The sequence below is a fragment of the Podarcis liolepis genome (genome assembly GCF_965112155.1).
Source record: "Podarcis liolepis genome assembly, chromosome: 1".
In the NCBI taxonomy this organism is placed as follows: domain Eukaryota; kingdom Metazoa; phylum Chordata; class Lepidosauria; order Squamata; family Lacertidae; genus Podarcis; species Podarcis liolepis.
In genome coordinates, this window is record NC_139554.1 from 116,081,029 (window position 1) to 116,105,577 (window position 24,549).

Sequence of the window (24,549 nt, forward strand, 5' to 3'; positions counted from 1 at the left end):
CACTCTTCGGGGATTTTGCATCAATTGGATGCGCCTAAAATGGTTGCCACCTGTTAATAGGTCAGTTAGGTCTGTGGAAACATGTAATTGGGGATGGATTAAAGCTCAGTGGTAGAGTACAGTGGTACCTCGGGTTAAGAACTTAATTCGTTCTGGAGGTCCGTTCTTAACCTGAAACTGTTCTTAACCTGAGGTACCACTTTAGCTAATGGGGCCTCCCGCTGCCGCTGCACGATTTCTGTTCTTATCCTGAAGCAAAGTTCTTAACCCGAGGTACTATTTCTAGGTTAGTGGGGTCTGTAACCTGAAGCGTCTGTAACCAGAGGTAGAATTGTACATGTCTTGCATGGTTGTAAGCAAGGTTCAATCCCTGGCATCTTCAGTTAAAATTATCTCCAGTAGCAGACCAGGAAAAAGCTGGTGATCTTGAAGAGCTGTTACCAATCAGTAAGAAGATACAGTGGTACCTCGGGTTACATACGCTTCAGGTTACATACACTTCAGGTTACAGACTCCGCTAACCCAGAAATAGTACCTCAGGTTAAGAACTTTCCTTCAGGATGAGAACAGAAATCGTGCTCCGGCGGTACGGCAGTAGCTGGAGGCCCCATTAGCTAAGGTGGTGCTTCAGGTTAAGAACAGTTTCAGGTTAAGAACGGACCTCCGGAACAAATTAAGTACTTAACCCGAGGTACCACTGTAATGCTGAGATTGATGGACCAATGATTCTGGACAGAAGCTCACAGATGTTGCTCTGTGCAAGCTGAGCTAAACCAAGGTTTGGTTTAGGATGTCATCCAAACCAGAACTCATGGTTAAGCTCTCTGCTCACTAATCATGAGCTTGTAGCCAAGAACAAACCTTGCCTTAGCACAGTGAAGTGCAGCAGTAAAAAAACTCCAGGGGAAACCAGAGCAACTATGTGCTTCCCTCCAGGAGCCTGCATGTTTGTGTGTTTCCAGTAAGTAAATTTGGCTGACGCTGCTGTGCAAACTAGACCTGTACGCAACGTGGTAAGGCTATTGTGAGGATGCAGCAGGGGGACTATATGGTTCTTCTTAAACAAAACACTGATTCAGTTTAAATTTGAATTAAAAACAACAATTTGCCAACAAAAATATGAGTTGCACCGGCTGATGTCCAGCACTGCAAACAGGCAGAGGCACTCAATAGTGAGGGCAAGGAGGAAGAAATGCTTTCAAAAAAATGATGTACAGGTAGAATCTACTTGCTAATATCTGCCCACATTATTGATCCTGTGAAAAGAATGTTGACCTGCTTGGCATTTGCTGCTTGAAATGGGGAAAGGACTTGAATGCAACAATTGACGGGGCAACTTGTGTGGAAAGGAAGGGCAGATGGCAATGAAAAACTGGTGGGGGGGGGAGATAAAGGAAGAACTCAGGTGTGGACAGTCTTAATCTGGCTACAGATTAGAACAAATTCACTGTACACTTATTTCTGCCCCCGTCACTCCATACAGCAAATTTTAGAGGAAAGGGCCAAGGCTGATGTATTAGCAGTTATTGGTAAGCACCTTTGCCCTACTAAGAGCATTGGCTCCTTTGCCCTGAAAGTGATAGCAGTTGTGTGGAGTGCCGTAGAGGAGGCAGAGGCCACACAAGAGGCTGGATAAAGCAACAGGGCCTTATGTTCAACACCCATGGCTTAAATCTAATTAGTTCTCAAAGAAAATAAACGAGATGTAACCTAGGGAACTTCCTGTCATTCCAAATGACACAGCAACTTGTTTTCTTTCCATTTGTGCAGAATGTTTTAAATTGCTGATATTGGCAAGAGAGTGACAGTGAAGTGAGGTATTCGGTGCTTCGGCTGTCATTTCTACATGTCAAATGACCAGCACTTGGGCTTGTTATTTTCAGAACAGATTATTGTACAAAGCACATATGGGGGAAACAGCCTTCGTCGTTTGCTCCTGGTGTAGTTGGAATGGCAGTCTTAAAAAAAAAAAAGTGACAAAAAGAAACCCATACTGGGATGGAACTGGTGTTTACTCAGTCAGGAAGAAACCATGGCCACAAACATCCTTAGTTATGGAGATTCATCGTTATAGAAGATCTGTTTGGCAAGGTGCAATCCTGTACTGTACACATTCACTCAGGACTAAACTCAATTGAACTCAGCAGGTCTAACTTCCATTGTAAACATGCACAGGACTTCATAGCCTTGGCTCCACCAGGATTGGCAACTGATGACAATCCTATTCCCCCAGGCGGTTTCCTCACAAAGGTTTGCCTGACCTCTTAATACTTGTTGATTTGGCTAGGATTACAATGTCCAATTCACAACCCAGGAAGTGTGCTTACTTATCAGTGGGTCCACCACACCCCTTACTACTACGCCCCAATACACACAAGCCTGGCTTTTTCCACTGAGGAAATTAGCTCTGACAACCCCTAACCTTAAATAAATTATAGCACTCTGACAACATGTAACTTCTGAGGATTTCAAAAAAGAAAACTTTATGTATCCCATACGTGGGAAACTTCAGCTGCGGTCTCATGCACACTTTTCTGGGAGCAAGCCCCAGTGAATTATTTCGCCTCCCAATGAAGTCTGCAACGGAAACGAATCGAGAATTGCTCAAGGCTTAGCACGTTTACTCAGAAGCAAGTCCTACGGATTTCAATAGGGGACATTTCCCCAGGGTTTAGGACTGAAGCCTTTGTGACGTCTGAGGTCCTCTTGCTGTACAGCTGGGTTTCCCGCTGTTGTGGGACTACAACTCCCATCATCCCTAGCTAGCAGGACCAGTGGTCAGGGATGATGGGAACTGCAGTCAAAAGAAGAAGAAGAAGAAGAAGCTGGAGAGACCCAAGTTTGGGAACACCGGCTGATGCAGTTTCCATTCCAGGCAGGCAGGCAAAACCCCTGAGGAACCACGCGCAAGAGTCGGGAAGAGGTGGCACAGCAGGAAACAGCAGCCAGGGAAGCGATGAGCGTCTTTGAGCCGCGTCCAGAGACGGGGAATCTCCATCTCCTTTTGCGTCGTTCCAGGTCTGGCATCCAGGAACCCGGAAGTAAGAGGCGCCGGCGTCCGCGTCGCCACCTTTCCCTGCCTCCTCCCGCCCCCACCCCTCGCGAGACCCGCCCTTCCTTCCTTCCTCCTCGCGCAGGTATACTCAGGCAATCCACTCCTTCAACAACACACGCGCGCACGTACGCCCCCCCTGCGTCCCTCCGCTTCCCCTGCGTGACCTTTGCCCTCGGGCCGAGTCCCCGCCCAATAGGGAAGCTGCGTCCCGCCTGTTCCGCCGGCTGGCTGAGTAGGGCGACAGGCAGCGTGTCGGCGCGCGCGAGGGGTCTTCTCGCGGTGGGGGAGAGCGCGAGCGAGAGTCCCAACCGTCCCTCCCTCCCCCCTCACAGGCAACGGTGAAGACGCTCAGCTGGGCCCGCGCGGCTTTCGTGAGGGAGGCGGGGTGGGGGGTGGGGTATCCGCGTTTCATTCTTCGCCGCGTGCCTCTCAGGCGGCGGACGAGGCGGCGGCTCGGAGGAGGAGGCCCAGCTCGGCTTTTCCCGCCTCAGCTCCCTCAGTTGTTGCGGCAGCGGCTGCCACGCGGGCCGGGCCAGCTGGAGAGAGAGAGAGAGGCCTGCTGCTGCCCGTCGGTGCGTTGCGTGGCTGCGTCGGGCTCCGCTTGCCCACCGCCACCTGCCAGCCCGCTGTGGTTTGGGGGTGGGCCGGGCCGCATGCCTTGCTGGTTGTGCCGGGGTAAGGGACGGGTGGGGGGGGGGGAGGAAAGTGAAGGTGCTCCCCTTGCCCGGTTCGTGAGGCGGCGGGGTGGCTTGAGGGAAATGGGCCACTCGCTGTTTTCGGCCGCCCGAGGCCGTGAGGTAGGGCAGCCGGCAAGCCGAGCCCTTTCTCCGCGTGCGCGCAGGCGCGGTGCTGGCAGGGAAGCGGGCGGTGTTGGCTCGCTCGGCTCCGGGTTTTTTGCTGTAGGATCCTGCTCTCCTCGCGAGCCGCCAAGTTGTGCTTCTCGCCCGGCCGGTGTGCTGCTCTCTCCGCTCAGCCCTCCCGCCAGCTCGTTTGACTGCCCGGGGAAGCCTCTGCGGCTGCCACTCAGAACCGAGCACGTCAGGTGGAGCCGTAGCGGGTGCTGAATTTCAATCCGTCCTTTGGGATCCGAGCCGGTTATTTTTAGCACGGCATTTCTTAGGGACTTTGCAGAAGCTGCAGCAGCAGTAGCCCAGTCCAGCTGGCTTGGGATTTGTGGTTGCACGAAAGGGTGCCATGCGCAGCCCTGTTGTGCCTGGCTGGTGGCTGGCCCTTGGGAATCCCAGAGGATATTCTCCTTGCTTTGCTGTTATGTGTAGATGCCATGGCTCCCAAAAAGGTATTGGACATGTTTTAGAAAGCTGACATGTTCGCCTCGGTTTATGTATCAGAACGCATGTTACCTTGGGAGTCCTGGAGGTAAGCAAGGGAGTTTGGGATTTAAGTGGCTTCTGTTTTTCATTTCAGATGCCCCCCAAAAAGGGAGGTGATGGACTCAAGCCACATCCAATCGTTGGAAGATTCGGGACAACCCTGAAAATTGGCATTGTTGGCTTGCCAAATGTTGGGTAGGTGATTCAAGGGGGATAAACTTTGCTTAGTCATCCTAAAGATAGTAGGCCCTCCTGAATAAATTAGTGTTATGCTGCAGTGTGAACACTGTGAAATATTGGTTGAGATTAGCATTTATGCTTATAAGTTCATTCTTATGTTTTACTTAAATTAGATCATTTTTGAACAAAAGGTGTTTTGAGTTGCTGTTTGAAAAAAGATATATTTTACTGAACTGGGCTTAATGAATAGATTGATAGATAACTGATAAGAAATGAAATTATTTTAATGAATGGAAATTCCTTTATAAATAATTGAATTTTCTCTACAAACATTTTAACCTTAATTATCCAACAGTTGATTTTTATTGTGATGTTATTTTGCCTGTAAATTATCTGGAAAGGAATAGTTATTTTTATTGGAAATATGTGTAAAAGAACACAAGTCTTTGTTTCACATAGGCACTTTTCGTTAGACCAGCTTCCTTGGATTGTTTAAAGATGTGAGGAAGTTTAAATATTTACTATTAAAAGCAATGCTGCACTGAAAGCACATTAGCTGACAGCTTCTAACCTATTTATGGCTGATACATGCAGAATAATAATAATAATAATAATAATAGTAATTTATTTATACCCCCCATCTGACTGTATGGATCCAGTGGGTGGAGAGATGAAGGTAAAGAACCTTGTCAGACTGTCAACTTTTTTCTGTTTAGTTAGGTATTTAAACTCTACTTGATAAAGGTAATTATACTATGCAGAAAGAAGGGGCACAGTTTATATAGAAACAATCTTTCTTTTGGGGTCTGTCTCTTTCAGTATTTAGTTCCAACAGTTACTAGATGTTCTGAAGAATTGGTGCTGTGGCCTCTCTCTAGAGCTTGTGAAGTCTGAGTCAAGAACTGACAGATAAATATTGGGGAATAGTAGTGGAGAGAGGTGTAGCAATAGTAATATAGGAATATATGTTGGTGTGGTTCACAAACAGAAAGGAGGCCTGTTTTGGAAATGGAGCAGTATAGCTGAAACTGTGGGAATAGTACTGGAAGGTGGAGACAGCATTTAAAGTTGTTTGTAAATAGAATTATGATGGGTTAAGATGTAAGAGACAGAGATACATAAGAATTTTGCCATTGATTTCTGTGATAAGAGATGCTGTCATGAGATATTGATGAAATAGTGGTCACAAATTGTATTGTGGATACTTTATTGCACTTCAGGTCTTCAAATAAGTGCTTTGAGTTAGAAACCAATGTAACCTAAAACACACTCATCTTTGGTAGAAGAAGTTTTTGCTGATCTTCCAGTTTTGTTCAGAGTAAGTAGGCTGACTTTGCTTTTACCTAAGCTTCTTTCAGATTATGCCATAGATGCCATAATGGTGCATTAGACCAAAATGTTGGAATTGTTTTAGCAAACGCAACTTCTTCTTTTTTTTAAAGTCTCAGCATAAATAACTGTTTCCCAGAAAGAAAGAAAACTTGGAAGAGGCCCTATAACTGGGAAGTTACAGTGGCACATGGGTATTGTTTTCATGCTTGTGGGCTTCTCAGAAGCATGTGGTGGGTTGCTGAGGGAAGCAGGATTCTGGACTAAATGGAGCTTCTGTATGATTGAATAGGGCACTTAATGTGATAACCAAAGCCTGAACATGAGCTGTCCAAATCTAGAAAGTCATTACAGTGGGTAAGAAGTTGAAATGTAACTTTAAAGAATTGCTGAGCTACAGATAATACAACTTTGGAGGGATTCCAGTGGAAACCTGGAAAAACTTAGATGTTTCCCATGATGTCTGTGCAAAAATAATGCAAAGGTATCGGCGGCATTAAAAGTATAAAAGGACACGGCGGTGCCCAGCGTCCAAAACAAATGTACACTATATAATGTTGCACATGTGGTATTATTGGGAAGCTGATCTCAAATATTGCAACGTTTTCTTTTTTTAAAGGAAATCTACCTTTTTCAATGTATTAACCAAGAGTCAAGCTGCAGCAGAGAACTTTCCTTTCTGCACTATTGATCCAAATGAGAGCAGAGTACCTGTACCAGATGAAAGATTTGATTTCCTTTGCCAGTACCACAAGCCTCCAAGGTTAGTACCACACATGTTATCAGTTGGTTGTTTCTATGTAAAGAAATAAGCTTCTCAATAAGCAATATTTTCGCAAAATCCATTTCTAAGTATTTAAGTGTTTTGAAGTTGTGTTGTTTGGTTTTTTAAAAAAGGATTGCTTTTGAACAATAATCTAGTGAGAGGACCTCATAGTTTGAAAATAGGAATTCTTCAGGCAACTTGAAATAATCTTGCAAGCAAGTCAACATGCCTGAACTTTCTTATTAGCCTGCTTGTTCATACATGTGAAAGCCATTGTGGCACATGAACATCTGAAAAGAGGGGGGAAAGGATTGTGTTTCCATCTACAAAATTCTCCTTACCTGGATATTATTCGTATTTACCACATACAAGTGGCTGCTTAGATGTCTGCCTTTAAAGTAGATCACATAAAAAGCTTCACTATTGCCTATTTTCTTCATACCCCTATATCTAAGGCAGAGTGAACAGTGAACCAAGAAATTAAAACCACAATTTGTTCCTTTAGTTTTAAACAGTAAAACTAAATTCTTTCCAACTTCTAATTGCATTTGCCCCTGATATTTGGAGCATCAATTCCCACTACTTTCCCACTGCTGTTATATGAGCTGATGGGCCTTCTGGGATCAAACAAACTTATCTCCCATGGAACTAGTTCTTGTAGAGTCCTCTGCTTGTGACCTATCTCCTTCTATCACCATTCTGTATAGTGTAGCATTATCTTCTGGGCTTTGGTGTTGACTGTAGAGAACTTAAGCCGTTATTCTTAGGATGCTTTGTAGGGGGAAGTTCTGCAGTTGGTGGGACTTGCTTCTGAGTAAACAGGTTTCACAATTGTATTGTTTAAAAAAGCTATGTTGAGCTCCTGGCTCTTTTAATCTTATAGTCTATTAAATCATTTTTGTTAGTAAGAAGTTAGGTTGTTCTATAGTCCAAGCTTTAATGGAGTTAAGGCATGCTAACTTGAATATAATGTCTGTAAAGATTTAGTAAATATCCTATTTTTCCAAAGGACGTTCTTTTAGTTGAAGATCACTAGTAAAGAACAAGAAATTCCAGTTTTTATAATCATACATAGATAACTTTTTTTGGTGTCTAAACATTTTGATGTGTTTTCAGTTTTTGTTGTGGGTAAGAATGCATTCCAAAGTTTATACAAGAATATACAGTATGTGAAGTATTGTCTGATGTCTCCTTTGTGAACTAAGACTCTTTAACATAAGTGCGGGGAATGTCAGGCCTTGGAGTCAAATTTGGCTCTTCAATACTCTCTATCTGGCTCTTGGGACACCTCACTGGCTCTGCTGTGTGTCTTCCTTGAGTGCTTGTGCTGTGTTGTGTATTTGAATTGTGACAATGTGTCTTTCTTGTCTGCATGATGTGATGTGTTTGGAAATTGTCTGCATGGTATGATGTGTTTGGAAATTATTATTTTTTAAATTTTTTATTATTAAATTTTATTGAGTACAAAAAAGAAAAAAATATACAAGTAACCAACTACAAAAAGATAAATAAAAGTACATGTGTTTGGAAATTATTTGTTTTAGGTGTATGGCCCTAAAATATTAAACAAACAATAAAAAACCCAAATCTGATCTACTGTACAAAGACAAGAGTTCACCCCCCCCCCCTTTTGTGTCTCTGGTCCTGCCCACTGTTAAGGCATGATAGCTCAGTTGGTAGAGCATGAGACTCTTTAATCTCCGGGTTGTGGATTCGAGCCCCATATTGGGCAAAAGTTTCCTGCTTTGCAGGGGGTTGAACTACATGACCCTGGTGGTCCCTTTCAGCTCTACAGTTCTGTGATTCTGTGATGCACTGTGGCTCCTGCCTGAAAAACATTCCCCACCCTGCTCTAATACTTAAGTCATGAGGTAAAGTTTCTGACTTTAAATAACCATTTAGGTATTACCTTGAAGATTTCATGGTCATGCTATTAAGCCCAGGAGCTTAACATACTCAAAATGCCCCTTTCTTCAGGAGGAATTTTCTATCAATTCTTTTTTTAAGTTGTCCCATCCTCCCCCCGTGCTCCGGAGGCTTCGCGTTGCTTTCACTGAAGCCCCCAGAGCACAGCGGGAACTCCTGCTGTGCTCCAGGGGCTTCAGGCAGCTATCCGCAAGCCTTCGGAGCGCAGCAGGAGTTCTCGTGCTCCGAAGGCTTGCGGATAGCCGCCTGAAGCCTGGAGAGCGAGAGGGGTCGGTGCACACCGATCCCTCTTGCTCTCCAGGCTTCGCTTTGCTGGAGAGGCACTGCACAGTTTCCCCTCTCTGCGCTGCGGCCCTTCAGTGAAGCGGGAGGAGAAATGGAAAGGGCTCTGTTTCTCCTGCCGCTTTGCTGAAGGGGCGCTGAGCAGAGAGGGGGAGAATTTTTTTTCCTGTTCTCCCCCTCCTATGGTCCGGTGCGTCCTATAGAGCGAAAAATACAGTATTTCTGAGCTTCAACATCAGTCATTTTTAGAATAGTGCCATAAAATTATCTATCATTAGAAATATAATTTAATGCATAATATAATGCAATAAACTGTTGAATTATCTTTATTCTACTGAAAGTTATAGCCAAATGAAATAAGTTATACACAGAAAACCATGATGAAGGGTATCTCATAACTTCTCACCATTTCTGTTAGTACTTAGTGTGGAAACCTTTTGCTGCAGTTATAGCCCTACAACGGCATCCCATTGAGTGAACCAAAGATTTTAGTTCATCAGGTGTTATAACGTGTAACCAAGATTGTATGATTGCTTCTATCAATTGTACTCTATTCCTTGCTTGCTTCTGACTGACAGGTTTCTTTAATCGGCTCTACAGATTTTCTTTTGGATTCAGGTCAGGGCTACTACATCGCTTTCTAGGTGACTAGTCAACTCTTTTCACTCTGTTTGTCATTGGTCAATTTTTTGTTAAAGAAATCCATGTTACATAAGGCAGTTGTGCCTTCTTTTTCTGATTATTGGACTATAACTTTTAATAGAATAAAGATAATTTGGCAGAGTTTGTTGCATTGTATTCTGCATTAAAATTTCTTTCTAATGATACACAATTTTTCTGTATTATTTTGTAGTATTATTATAAAAAAGGTGGATGTTATGAGCCATCAGACCTTAGAAATGCAACTTTTTCTAAAGGTTTCCACAATTTTGGCCACTAGTGTGCATGTGGTAGGCCTCAATTCTTAAAGAGTCCTTTCCACAACTTCAGGATCTGCAAATTGAAAAGTCTACAACAGCAAATATTGAAGTTACAAGGGGTGTATGTTTTCTTTATCACTAGTTTCAGTTGTTCACTTAAAACTGCATATAGGTATTCAGAGTACAGGGTGGGTGGCTAATTTGTGGCCCTCCATGTATTTCTGGACTCCAGCTTGGATCAGCCCCAGCCGGCATGGTCAGTAACCAGGGATGATGGAGGATATAGATGGAGGATATATAGGACTATAGGGAAGTTTTTAATGGTTGGTGTTTTTCTGTGGTTTTGTATGTGTTGTAAGCAGCCCAGAGTGGCTGGGGAAACCCAGCCAATTGGGTGGGGTATAAATAATAAAATTGTTATTATTAGTCCATCAACAACGGGAGGGTCACATGTTCCCCAGCCCAGCATAGATTTTTCTGGGTGTGTGCTCTGAAGATACTTGCAGATATGTGGTAATATTGAACTATGTTTCTAATTACAAAAATCTTAAATTATCTTTCAGCAAAATTCCAGCCTTTCTGAATGTAGTGGATATTGCTGGCCTTGTGAAAGGAGCCCATGCTGGACAGGGACTAGGAAATGCCTTTTTGTCACACATTAGCGCCTGTGATGGAATCTTTCATCTACTGCGTATGTAAATTTACTTTTGAAAAATGTTTATATTATTTAAGAATATGGCTTGCCTCAAAAGACAAGCTGCTCAAGCCATATTAAATGTGTATCTGCTACGATTAAGTGATAACCATATGATAACCTTGCTCCACCGTGGTATTCTGAGGAGAACACAGTACAGTGGTACCTCGGGTTACATACGCTTCAGGTTACACATGCTTCAGGTTACAGACTCCGCTAACCCAGAAATAGTACCTTGGGTTAAGAACTTTGCTTCAGGATGAGAACAGAAATCGTGCTCCGGCGGCGCGGCAGCAGCGGGAGGCCCCATTAGCTAAAGTGGTTCTTCAGGTTAAGAACAGTTTCAGGTTAAGAACGGACCTCCGGAACGAATTAAGTACTTAACCCGAGGTACCACTGTAGAGGCTTCTGCTGAAGAAAGGGGTGCGTGAAACTCATTTTTTGGCTGTTTTCCCCTTGAAGCCACCCTCTCCCTAGCCATTTCCTACACTATTCTATAGGGTCCCCAGTCCACCCAAGCAGATTTTAGGGGCTCAGGAGGATATAGGTAGAAGAGAGTCTCAGCAAAAATAACCCACCCTCTAGCAGCTGAAATGTCTTGTTAGTGGAGTTTCAGTGCTGGAAAATATGGACCCAATCTTGTGTTTCCATTGCAATGCATGGCTTTGCCCAAATATGCTTTGCATTTACTACATCATGAAGAATAATTTATTTCAGAGATACTGAATTGTATTTTTCATAACATTTCAAAATGCTGAGCAAGGTAACAGTATTTACCATATTTCACATGTGAAGGAAATAAGTAGCTATCTTATCTTTAAAAGACATCTGAAGGCAGCCCTGTTTAGGGAAGTTTTTAATATTTAATGCTGTATTGTTTTTAACACTCGATTGGAAGCTGCCCAGAGTGGCTGGGGAAACTCAGCCAGATGGGCGGGGTATAAATAACAAATTATTATTATTATTATTATTATTGTTGTTGTTGTTGTTGTTGTTGTTGTTGTATAGGACCAGGGAATTATTATTTAATAATAACAATAATAATAATAAATTTTATTTATATCCCGCCCTCCCCAGCTGAGCCGGGCTCAGGGCGGCTAACAACAATCAAATAACAATCAAATAATAACACATTCTAAAAATATTTCATTATAAAAATTAGTTAAAATCAAATTGATGGCAACCGATTAAACAAAATTCTGTGCCGGTTGCCAGAGGAGGGAGTCAGGCTGCGCCCTGACCAAAAGCTTGGCGGAACAACTCTGTCTTGCAGGCCCTGCGGAAAGATGTCAGATCCCGCAGGGCCCTAGTCTCTTGTGACAGAGCATTCCACCAGGTTGGAGCTGCAGCCGAGAAGGCCCTGGCTCTAGTTGAGGCCAGCCTAACCTCTCTGAGGCCTGGGACCTTGAGGGTGTTATTATTTGTAGACCGTAGGTTTCTCTGTGGGGCATACCAGGAGAGGCGGTCCCGTAGGTACGAGGGTCCTAGGCCGTATAGGGCTTTAAAGGTTAAAACCAGCACCTTAAACCTGATCCTGTACTCCACCGGGAGCCAGTGCAGCTGGTATAGCACCGGATGAATGTGATCCCGCGGCGAAGACCCTGTAAGGAGTCTCGCTGCGGCATTCTGCACCCGCTGGAGTTTCTGGGTCAGTCTCAAGGGCAGCCCCACGTAGAGCGAGTTACAATAATCCAGTCTGGAGGTGACCGTCGCATGGATCACAGTGGCTAGGTCAGGGCGAGAGAGATAAGGGGCCAACTGCTTAGCTTGGCGGAGATGGAAAAATGCCGCCTTTGTTATAGCTGTAATCTGCGCCTCCATAGAGAGGGAGGTATCGAAGATTACACCCAAACTCCTAACGGACGGTGCTGGCACCAATTGCACCCCGCAATCTATTTAACCATAAAGAATAAAATTTTCATCCAGTCTAAATACTTTGAGGCAAAATGTTTCTTCTGTTCCAGTGAAAATATCCATTTGATGTTCAAAAGTCAAATCCATTTAGAATAAGTAGCAGGGGCACCGACTTGGGCCCCAGATTCGGGGTTTCCAGCGTACGTGACGTGACGTCATGACATCATGTGCCCTGTGGCCTCAGGACCTATCACTGGAAGTCAGATCCCGAGGTCTCACAAGGCCTCGGACGTGATTTGTGGGTGCTCTGGCCGCCAGGGCCCCCTAGAGATGCTGCCGCTGATAAGTATTGGACTCAAGTTATATTTAGGATAATTTCCCACTGCTATGGATTTGTAGTAGGTTTTTTTTGTTTTGTTTTTTTCATTTTGGAAAAGCACTGACTGCCAGAACATTTCTAGTGTAAATATATGCAGATTAAATTTGGTTTACATTAGAGGAAGTTGCCATTCCCCATGAGTGGCAAAAACATATTGGTGAATCAAATTTCATTAGGATAATTGTGGTTTGAATGCAATGAGGATCAGAGGTTAGTTCTACAGTAAGGTAAAGCCGTAAATCAATTGATATTGATTATTGGAATTTGGTCTGCTGAGTCAGTTAATATTAAATTACTGAATAGTGCTAGACTGAGTATTCAGCAAATGATATATCCCATGGGAATAAAAGTTGATATTGTTCTGCTACACAAAGTAAACTTAACAACATACATAGCAAAAAATAATTTTCTTCAAGATCAATACACTGTAAAGCAATGGAAAGATAAAATTACTGTCAAGTCTACTCAGCTCTTGTAGTCCTACTTCAGACCTACTTTTAAACATTTATCTGCTGTTACAAGCAATGCTGAGGTGTAACTTCAGATATGAAATGGTGGTTACTTTATATCTTATTTTCTCCATGGGAGCCAATGAGACAATATTGGTCTCTTATCCTTTACAGTGGTACCTCTGGTTACAAACGCTTCTGGTTACAAACGCTTCAGGTTATGAGCTCTGCTAACCCGGAAGTAGCTGCTCCTGGTTGCGAACTTTGCCCCAGGATGTGAACGGAAATTGTGCACCGGAGGCCCCTTTAGCGAAAGCGCGCCTCAGGATAAGAACGGTTTCAGTTTAAGAACGGACCTCCGGAACAAATTAAGTTCATAACCAGAGGTACCACTGTATTGCATTCTGGTTCTTCCATGAAGTCAGAACGAAGTAGGTGTGTGTGTGTGTGTGTGTGTGTGTGTGTGTATTTCTTTGAACACAACTGAGGGCAACTTGTTTAGTTTGTAAAGGTTTTTTATTTTTAAATAAACTCTGCTCAGTTTCAAGATACATCCAGGAATATGTTTGCACTTCCAACTTAAAAAAATACGTTTTGTAAGACTTGCTTGTTTTACCTCCTGTAAGCTGAGTGTTTGTATAATGTGGTTGCTAGATGGTGACAGCTTACCTAGATGTCTTCTTTGTGGTTAACACACTGTTGTAACAAATCACAATTAGTTGAATGCTATGTATACATTTTTGCTTGAACTTTTGGCAAGTTTTCTTACTTAAAATGTATATCAGTAGTGCAATTTCCCAACACATGCTGTTGGAACTCAGAAATTATGCTTTCATGAATGTGTCACAGCAAAAATAAGCAATGTGCTCTGCATTAAAGGTGATTTGAAAATGCAAAGTGTTGTGAGAGAGATTGGTTGGTTTGACAGTCACTTCAGGAAAAAAACTTCTACAATGACTAAAAGTTAGGGGTGTGCATTGGATTCTCAGTAATCCTGAAACTCAAGTGGGCCACTTCAGATGGATTTGGGGCTTATCCAAGCCAAAGAGGAATCTTTCTTAAGCTCTTTAAACTGAAGAGGGGATCTCCAAAGCGTTTTTGAGATTTCTAGGTTAAACTCAGCAGACACAGTGTCTGCAAAAGCTGAAACTTTTCTCTCCCAAGCTTGTCATGCGAGGGAAACACTGTCAGGAAGCTCTTTTGTGTCGGACACATCTTGCTTCTTACCAGAGAAAACCAGGATTTAACCAGGTCTCTCCAATAACATTGCTTTAGTGAAATAATGTAACATTTTTCTTGTCTGTTCTGTGGTCTTTTGCTAGTTCTGCCTAGTGGTGCTTGGTTGGAAAATGCCAGAATATTCAAGTCCTCCCTTTGTGTAGCATGTCCAAAAATCCTCTCATGTCAAGCCAGCTTGGCATTTAGTTTTTGTGACTTTGGATGGCACTTCATCAGAACGTAAGACCGAAGCTGTTCATTTTATGCATCAGAACTCCTTAGCCCTTACACCCAGCCTTCTTAAAATTTGCAGGTTATTTTCCCAGGAGCACATATTCATCAGAAAGTTGTTGCCCGCAGCAAAAAGGGCAGCAAATCCCTTTAAGTTCACCCATGCCAACAAAGTCAACTTTAAAGGTGCCTAGCACAAAAACTGCCACACACCAATTTGTAATTTGGCAGATTTCTTACTTAGGGACATCTCTGTCATGTATGCTATTTTATACAAGTTGCTCATAGAACAATAGGGGAGCGTAAGTGAATCCTTTTAAAAGTCACTCCCCAACTGTAAAGGCTAGCCTTTCAGGAAAGCCACTGCAATTTTCCTTCTGAAATTTGGCAGGACTCAACCTCTCAGAAGGGACTAACAATCCTGCAAATTTAATCCAATTCTGCTCTCCTTGCCCCAAATCATAGACAGTTCCTTTAAAAAATAAATTCTAAAGGTGACCAGCCACCAAACCTCTGGACCTATTTGTCTGTAATTTTGCAGACTTTATTTAGTGGGGCAACTTTGCATGAAAATTTCATCCAGTTCTCTCGAAAGGGACTTGGATGTAGCATCTGCAGCATCTTCCTTTTTTTCAAACTCTGTATTCCCCAGGCACATTGTATTTTTATGTTCTCAAAGTAGAAATCATCCCTGCTGATAGATATTGCTGGAAGCTGCTTGCAGCAGAGGAGAGACGTATGATGATATCACTTAGCCACACTCCATTGCACCACCATTTTAGTGAACAAAGCAAGAGCCACATCTCATCCCCTCAGCATGTGTGGCTTTCCTTTGCCAATTATAGTAGTACTGTTTGTGCAGCTCTATTTACGCTGTGACACTTTAGCACATCTCTGAAAACTTGTAACTTTAGGTGTCACATGCATTTTGAGATGAATTTAAAATCTCAGAAGTGTCAACATATAATGCTTCATTCAGGTAGGATATACAGTGGTGCCACGCAAGACGAAAGGGTTTTTCGGTTTTTGTGTCGCTTCGCAAGACGATTTTCCCTATGGGCTTGCTTCGCAAGACGAAGGGCTTGATCCGCGTCGCACGCAAACCGCTTTCACCGCCAGTCTATCTATGCGGCAGCGGGGAATCTGTGTAATAGTAATAGCAATCAATACATTATTAGCGTCCAGAAACACAGCCGGTGGTGATGCTGCCCCGCGTCGCTTCGAAAAGTTCCTAGGCTTCAGCCTTAGAACTGGGAGGGGACCTGGCGGCGACACCCGGCTCGGGGTGGGATTTCCCCGTCTGCGCTCTTAGCGCGCGCGGCAAGCGCTAGATCCCGAGGAGGGCAGACTGGGCGGGGGGACATGACAAGTTTTGCCTGCCCGTCTCCGAGGAAGCGGGGAAGATGATCCCCGTCAAGGGAAGAAGGGGGACACCCATTTGCCAGCAGCCGGTGCCCCCGAACCGAGGCTGAGGGTGGCGCCATCGCCTGTCAAAGTGACCGCAAAGGCGGGCTCTGGTCGCGCGGCCGAGGGAAGCCCTGCTGTGGGTCGTCCAAAGTCAGCCCAAGCGCGCCACTCACCTAAAAGGCATGGAGAGACGGATGGAGCGCGCGAGGATCCCGGTGCAGAGGAGGCTCCTGCAGCAAAATAAAGGCAGCCTGCAGCCGGAGGGCTCCAGGACCTGGAGCTGCGGCGGGGCCGTCGATGGCATTGCCGGAGACTCCTTCCTCTGGGCCTCGCTTTCTCCGCCTTCGCCGCCGCTTGCCCTGCCTGTGATCGGCCGGGCTCATCGCTCCGCTCTGCAGAGCGCTGCGCAAAGGCGCGGCGGGACAGGTGTCCGGGGACGCTTTGGCTGAGTGCGCCTCGGGATCGGAGGTGTGGGGTGCTTGCTGGAGATCTTATCTTCCGGGGTCGCTGGGATGGCGGCGGTCGGGGCTTGTGTTATGTAAGCGCGTCAGGAGGGACTGCTTAAGAGGCCGGACGAGGCTTATGCAATGGCCAGATGCTCCCTAGGGGTCGAGGCTTGCAGTTGCGGGAACGAGTTTATACCTGTAGCCGCTAAGCCGCTAATAGCCGTGCTTCGCAAGACAAAAAAATCCGCAAGACGAAGAGACTCGCGGAACAGATTAATTTCGTCTTGCGAGGCACCACTGTATTTTTATTCATTAATGCAGGGGTGTCTAATCTCTGGCCTGAGGCCTCTGAAACATATTTATCTTCCCTCCACCCCAAGAAAAAGAAGGCACAGTACTGGGGGCATGAAGAGAGGTGAATTTGGGTTCTGTGTGGTGAATGTGCAGGAGTGTGGGGTGCCCACATCTACGTTTAGCCATACTTACCCCTAGAAGGCTGGCCAAGAGTGAGCGCTATCTTAACGACTCTTGATTTAAGGACTGTAAATCTTCCACATACCTAGACACTGTTCTGAAACTGTCATTATTAGTTAAAATCTTGTTTCTCCTTTCCTAGCTTCTGAAGGCTTAGACTTGGCTAATACCTTGCCTTCAAACAGCTTTTGATTGATGCAGTCCGATACCTATGCAGTAGATTACATAGATAACAATGGCAGGAACTGAAATGGATGCAGGGGGAATGCTGTACAAGCACTGGAACCTTTCAGTTTCGCCTCATACCATCCATAAAGCTGCTCCTGAAGGTTGCAGAGCTTCTAGAATGAGATTTAATGTGGTATAATGGGATTTCTGGAAATGGAAATGAGCAACTCCTCCCCTCCTGTGTGCGTGTTTAAATAGTAGTGGCTGGTTCGGCCTCATGGGCAGGGCAAGCATTGCTCACCTGGCTTCCCATTGCTGGCAGGAGTGTCATATTCACTTTGCTTTTGCTTCCACACTGCATTAAAGTACTCCTTGCTGTGCCCCTCCTTTTCTTGCTCTTGGTAACTAGTAGCAGAGAGGAGGGGGTTTGTTGTGGTTGTTTCTGGTTGTTCACATCACTTTTAAGTTTAGCATGATGTCTCTGCATGGCCCATGTGTCTTAAATATTTCTGGCCAAGGAATGTTGCAACTTTTACATTACAGTGTAACACGTGATTTAGTTTTGCATCTTATGTGGTTCTGTTTGTTTGTTTGGGGGGGGGGGAATGCTTGGCTTGAAAGATTGTGCCACTATGAGGTTTTGAATCTATCATTGCAACAGGCTTGTTTTTGGCGAGTGATAGGTGAAGGCTAAGGTTGGCCTGTTTTAATATTTTCCAGCTTGTCACGGTCTGAGTAACTTCACAAAATGTGAACTTGCATACTGCTGTGTGATTTTAAATTGTGTACTCTGTTTTTAAAGTGGTTAAAACTGCTAGAATGTGTGACCTACAGCACATGGCCGACGTACGAGCTTCATTGTTTCAGAGTTGGATTCTAGAGATTCTGAGGACAGATATCTACATAGTCCAGGCTTCCTCAAACTTGGCCCTCCAGATATTTTGAGACTACAATTCCCATCATCCCTGACCACTGGTCCTGCTAGCTAGGGATCATGGGAGTTGTAGACCAAAAACATCTGGAGGACTGAGTTTGAGGAAGCCTGACATAGTCTGTGTTACAGAATTCCTTACCTTTCCCTTCTGCTTCCTGTCTGGATTTTCATCACAGTTGCTATTCTAACAGTTCGTGCAAACAGCCTAGTGGGCACCCTGTGGATTTTGGCTAAAAGACAGAAGAAGGCATAAAGAGGACCATACAACTTGGAGGGAAGTGTTTTGGGGTGGGAGTGGTATCCTGAGCATGTAATTTCTCACAATTCAAAATAGGAGTTCATGTCTCATTTTGTGTTTGGTTTTCAGCAACATGAGATTAAAATGTTGTTCCTATATGGTGGTTTCTCCTTTCGTCAGCACTTTGGTCCTTAGATGTGGTAGTGATGTGGGTTTTCGGGAAGAAATTGAATTTATTCTTCCCCTTCCCCTGTATAACCTTCTTATGCAAATCAGTAGTTTGCACCAGAATATTTTCAGTTTGCATTGGAAAAAAATTCTGACAAACAATGTGCCCACCCATACACCACAAGTATATGATCTGAAGTATTTGAAAGGAGGGAAGGAGGAATTAAAGCACATCTGATGTGCCTTTATGTATAATTTTTAATTTGAATATTTGTAAGAAAACAAAGACAATAGCATGTTCTTAACTTACATTGTTTAAAAGTGAGAGTTGGAATCCAAAGGTACACACTCATACATTTCAACAACCCAAAGAACTGTTCATGATATGCTGACTTACATATTTGCTAGGCATGAGCACTTGAAAAACATTAATACAGCTTTGAAATTGTTGTGCTTGCCCAGTACTGTAGTTACAGCTGGCATCTATTAATTGTTACCAGTGAACTTAGGGAACTGAATGTTTTCAGTGGGGAAAAAAGGCACGGGAAAATTTTCTGCTGTACATTCTTGAAAGTAACTTAAAATATTGCGGTTCTTGGTGAAGAGAAGACTTCATGCAGCTACACTCTTGTTTTACTTTAAAATGCAAGTGAGATTTATTTTAGAAGCTTATATTTTGCTACTTTTCAAAAAAACTTGGAAGTGGCATTTAACAATAAAATATGCATACAGTTTGCACTTTAGTCATAAATCTTGTCAAACTATGTGTACAGCACTATATTCTTGGTGTGGATTTGATGATATCACCCTGTTCTAGCCTAGCTTAGCCTAGCTTTTGGACCAAGATTGTTCTAAGCACCTCTGATATTTTTACACAGCAGATAAGTCATAAAAAGCCCATATGTCTGAAGGACAACCATCTCTGGCAATATAGTAGTGACAAGTGGCATACTATTTATAGACAGCATTTGCTAAGTTTCCCAGCAGGGACTTATATATCTGACATTGTAGTCCAGAAACAAGAGAGCTGCCTGCTAAGCAACAATGACAGTTTTTCTTACTATTCCAAATAGTATATCAAGATAATATACTGTACCAGGATGGTTGAAGAGTAATGTGTTGCCTTGCAAAGCTTACTATACTTTTTGTGGCTTCTTTTAGAGTGAGTTTTAACTTCTTAATCCAAGCTCCTTGAAACTGAAACGATAGTGTGTAATTAAAACAACAATCTGGTGAAACAGACCCAAGAAAGACCAGGGGGAAGCTCATCATTCTGTTATCCACCAAGGATCCAAAATTTTTGGATAAAGGGTAGCATATAAATTTAATAAAAACAAAATATTGAAAATGCCCTGCTCTGCCAGGGTAGTGTGCATCCAACCCTGTTATAATTGAAAGTACAGGGGGCAACCATTTTGCTCGGGGGTTCCGTTCCTGGCCTCCACACACATTGGTGGAGCCAGCCAACCTTGTCCCACACGGTTCCATCTTCTGGGTCCAAAAGGACCTGCATGTCAGCGGCCGCACGTCAATTGGACATGCACAAAAAGGTCACCCCACCTGTACTGTAAGGGAAGTACTAATTCTTCAAGAGTCCACATTTTCCCAAAGTCCCACTGAATCATAGTCTGGCTTTGCACGAACTGTGAACCAGGTCATTCTCTGCTTGCATTTCTTTTGCCAAAGTTTGTGTTCCTTTTTGTTCTCGTTTGGACCAGATTTTCATTTTCTGAAGGAAGCCTTCTTGCCTTAGCTTCTGACATTCAACTTGTTAACCATGCTAGAAGTTTCATGACCTTGGTAGTGAGTATTCTGATCTGTGGTATATGTTCTAGCTGAGCTTCTATTATTGTGGATTTTAATTATCATCCTAAGCATTCTGGGGAGATTTGTCCCTCTTGATTTTCCCTTCAACTTCCCTTTTACCAGTCCCCTTATTTTAAAGAAATTTTCTCTTTTGAAGTGAAATCTGACTGTACCAGGCTTTGTGAGCAATTACTCACTTATGTGTTAAATTTGAAAGCACTATGGTCACTGTTTCTAAACTGCCCACAGCGCTTGTTTCTTGCACCAGGCCCTGGGCACCACTTAAGTCCAGGGTTGCCTCCTCTTTGGATCAACTCCATGAGCAACTGTTCTTGAGCACAGTCATATAGGGTATCTAGAAATTTTATCTTAGTTGTGACTGGAGAAAGCATTTATCCTGTTTTTGTTTGGACAGTTGAAGTCATCCATTACTACAACGTTTCCTTCTTTGATGCTTTTTTGAATTCATTATCTCAAGACCACTCTAGGCATCTTGGTCATGGGGATGGTAATACACCCTCTTTCCTAAGCTATTCTTGGGACTTGGTGTGCCACTCACATCTATTCTGTGGTGAAATCTACCCCTTTTGGGATTTTCAGCTCCTTGAACACTATGTCCTCTTTGATGGTGCAGAGTAGCATTGTCTCCAGCATAACATTCCCTGCCCTTCCTATAGACTTTGTACCCAGAGATAATTGTGCCCCACTGATTCTCTCCTGGTTTTATTATAATGCCTAGGAGAATGCCTTCTGTGCTCACTCACATTGAATAGTCATGATACCATATGATTTATTTACTTTATTGCACTAGATTTTAGCTTCATACATTTTATATTTCAGCATTAGGTAGCTAATACTTGCATATTCCAACTCTAAGCTTGATTTTAAATGTCAGTGCTATTGTACTGGTTTCATTTAAATAATTTTGCTTTACTTTGTAAGTCTATCAAACTAACATGTTGAGTGTTTGGCTGTTGGAGACTATAGGTGATCTAATAAATCATTTTGTAAAAACGCTGCTCTGAACGGGTTAAAACAGTTCTTTTCAGTGTTTCTTTTTACAAGCCACCTGTTGCCTTCGATGCATAAGTGTATAAATTTGAACAAAGTGCTCATCACTTGTCAGCCATCAGTGGCAGCATAAAAATTACTTGTGGTGCTTGCTTTGCAAGAAGTTCTTTTGTGTTTGTGACACCAGCTTTGTTTTATACAATTAAAGTATTACACGCTAGAATAATCTAAATTGCAGCCACTAAACGGTGATGTAGTTCTTTTTTTTTCATAGAGCTGAATTTGTTTACTGATTGTATGCAGCTATTGACTACTGCTTTAACATGACAGGTCCCTTGGAGAAGTGCTTTTCCCCCTGCTAGTACGGAAAGCTTTTCATGCTCATTAAAAAGTTCATTTATTTATGATTAGTCTTTTATTCCCTATATTTTTTTAAAATAGCAAACTAAGAGCATTTTTAAGTGATTTTGAGATCTATAATAAAATGAAGTAATTTATACTTCAAGGGGGATTGTATAATGTTTCACAACATGGTTAGCAGTTATAGTGTATAACATTAGAACTGTGCTAGTCCCTTAAGGGCAATTGGGCTCATGTACCAGGTGCAGCTCTATGCTAAGTGACTCTGTCTGCTGTACCTCCAAACTTTGCAATTCTATATATATATGTGTGTGTGTGTGTGTGTGTACACCTATCTATATTGAAAATCCTCCCATCCAAAACATGTAAAGAAAAACATTGTCTACGGCTTGGCTCTTGGAATCAAATGCATTTGCAACAACAAAGATAAATATCAAAAAAGGATCGTTGGACTTAAAGAGCACCTTCTACATATCCACATGTAATTGATTGCAACATCCAGTGGGCTTCCATTGTGTCTAGAGAAAACCTCCTCCATCAAAATGAGGTGTCAGTAAACAAAGAATGTTTCCCATTTGTTGTAGCTTTCCATATATCTTCCATTGTCTGGCAATCAGAGAAAGATACCCCTGGTTAGCAAATTCTGAAAGTCATGCTAAAGCTGTCAACAAGCCTCCTGTTAACAGCATTTTGCCAGCCTCCAACTAAATATATGCAGACTATCAGTGAGAGCTTTATTGAATCCACTTAACAGCATTCCTGGATCTCATCTTTGTAACACTAAATTCTATATCACCTGTTTGCATCTCATGGAAACAGCTACTTTCAAAAGCACCAGGACAGGTAGGACATACTACATCAAGCAGAATATCACTTGCAGGTCCTGCAGTATAATCACTATTGAGTGCAAAAAAGGAAGTCCTATTCAGTACATAGGTAAAACTACAATTGACCTATGCACCACAAATCTGCAATTTTGACAAAAAGTCGAGTAATCAGTTGTTAAAACATTTCAGTTCTGAGAAACACAGACTGTCAGGCATATCAATAACTGCTATAAAGGTGCTAACAGATCCAACAATTTTGGTTAAAAGGGAGAACGTCAGACTGGGGCCATGTGGTGCCAATGTGTCCAGTGTGTACATGCAGGAAGATAATACTAGTATCACTTAGCATCAGCAAGTGAAGCCCGTTTGAGCATTCCATCTTCATCACAGCAGCTGATGAAGGTGGAAGCCAAAATGTTTTGCCACATAATTTTTAAAAATACATACAGCTTGGAAGAATCTTTTCTGACTTGCCAGAATAATCTGAAATTGAACTGGTTTCTCCAGAGAACATTTCTTTAGAAAGCAGAAATATAGAGGAAAACCCAAGATCAGCATTCAAAAATCCCCATTGTTCTAGGTACATTTTGTGACAGGGAATTTCCTTAGCGTGAGGAGTTTCTGAGCTCTGGGCACAGTACTGCGCCTAAGATTTCAGATTAAAACTGCAGAGTGGAAGGAAGGGAGGTCCTTTTTCTGCCTCCCGACTTCCAGCTACTCTCTGAAGACTGGAGAAGATATCCTCTTAAGAATATTAGGGGGGTGGGGAGGGAAGGACTAGACCATGTGAAAAATGAACACAATATTTTAGCTGCAGTTCATTCATTTTTAGCTTTGAATTCTTGTTATAAAAAAGTGCACCTAGACAGTCCGTTGTTGCGCCCATAACCTAGGTTTAAGGTGCCATTTAGCTCCTAGCTTTCATATCTCAGTTTCTAACACTGCCCAAGAGTGTCTCAAGTGAAAACATTCAACAATGGAGAAGGAATGTAACTCAGTGGTAGACATCTGCTTGCATATCAAGGTCTGAGGCTTCATCCTCACCATCTCCAGGTACAGCTGGGAGACCCCCCTATCTGAAACCTTGGAGATCTGCTACCAGTTAGTGTAGACCGTACTGAGCTCAATGGAACAATGGTCTGACTCAACATAAGGTGGATTCCTACATTCTTATGTCCCCAAGCATGAAATTGAATGATCAGGATCTTCTACAAGTTTGTTCTGGTATCTTTTTAATGAGATACAGTCAAATAAGAAGCTAATAACAATTTTTTTGTAGGGGAAGTGGAGAATCTAGGCCAGTTTCCCCCAATTTGATGCCCTCCAGAAGTTTTGGAGTACAGCTCCCATCATCCCTGATCATTGGCAGTGCTGACTGGAGCTGATGGGAGCTGAAGTCCACAGCATTTGGAAGACACCAAGTTGAGGAAGGCCGACCTTGGCTAAAAGCAAGCCTCCAGCAGGCCTAAACAGTTGCCCTATACAACCATAAGATTTCGAGGCTTTATATGTGAGTGCTTGTGTGAGTAAGCATTTGTGTATTTCAGAATCCAAAGCTCTACAAAACAAGGTTGGTTCTATCCTCCCCCAATGTGGGGAATATGACATGTATCACTTCAGCTGCTAACATATGTCCATCTTGCAGGCCAATCTTCTGTGTGGGGCATTCTGTAGCATGCTTGGAAGTTACCAACTTATTGAGTTGTTTCTGGATTTGCTTTATGGCATAGGCATATCCAGCAGGTTTCTTGGTAGTGGAAGTAGGAAGTAGGTATTCTTGCTTTCTTGGTCGTGGAAGTCGGAAAGGGAAACCAGTGTCCTCTTGCATTGATGTTTTTCATCTGCCCCATAATTTGCTGGAGATGATCAGTAATAATGGTCAGCAACAGTGTGTAGGAAGAGAATTGCCAAGATGCTGCAAAACTCCAAACAGCAGAAATTGAATCTTCCAGTGACGGTTAGCATAACTGGTGACGATGGCCAGGAGCAGTGTAGGGCAGTGCCATTAGTCCCACATAATCAAAGGCAATAGTTGAAGCTGGAAAGTAGAAGACATTGCACACTAAATCTGGTTCTAAAACTGCTCTTTAGTAAAT

The 24,549-nt window shown here is 43.1% G+C and overlaps 1 protein-coding gene across 9 annotated transcripts in view; it reads left to right on the forward strand.

Moving 5' to 3' along the window:
* Positions 1-3,018: 3,018 nt before the first annotated feature.
* The window catches only part of OLA1 (Obg like ATPase 1), an 89,443-nt gene continuing 67,912 nt past the window's right edge, over positions 3,019-24,549 (forward strand). Inside the window, exons 1-4 of one of the 9 annotated variants that reach the window (XM_083469726.1) lie at positions 3,019-3,041; positions 4,481-4,581; positions 6,515-6,658; positions 10,353-10,480. In XM_083469726.1, coding sequence (XP_083325852.1) covers positions 4,481-4,581; positions 6,515-6,658; positions 10,353-10,480 — 373 coding nt within the window. In that variant the 5' untranslated portion in view covers positions 3,019-3,041. Of the gene's footprint in view, positions 3,042-3,117; positions 3,628-4,171; positions 4,353-4,480; positions 4,582-6,514; positions 6,659-10,352; positions 10,481-24,549 lie in introns of those variants that run through there. The other 8 variants (XM_083469723.1, XM_083469722.1, XM_083469725.1 and 5 more) reach the window with 8 other exon arrangements.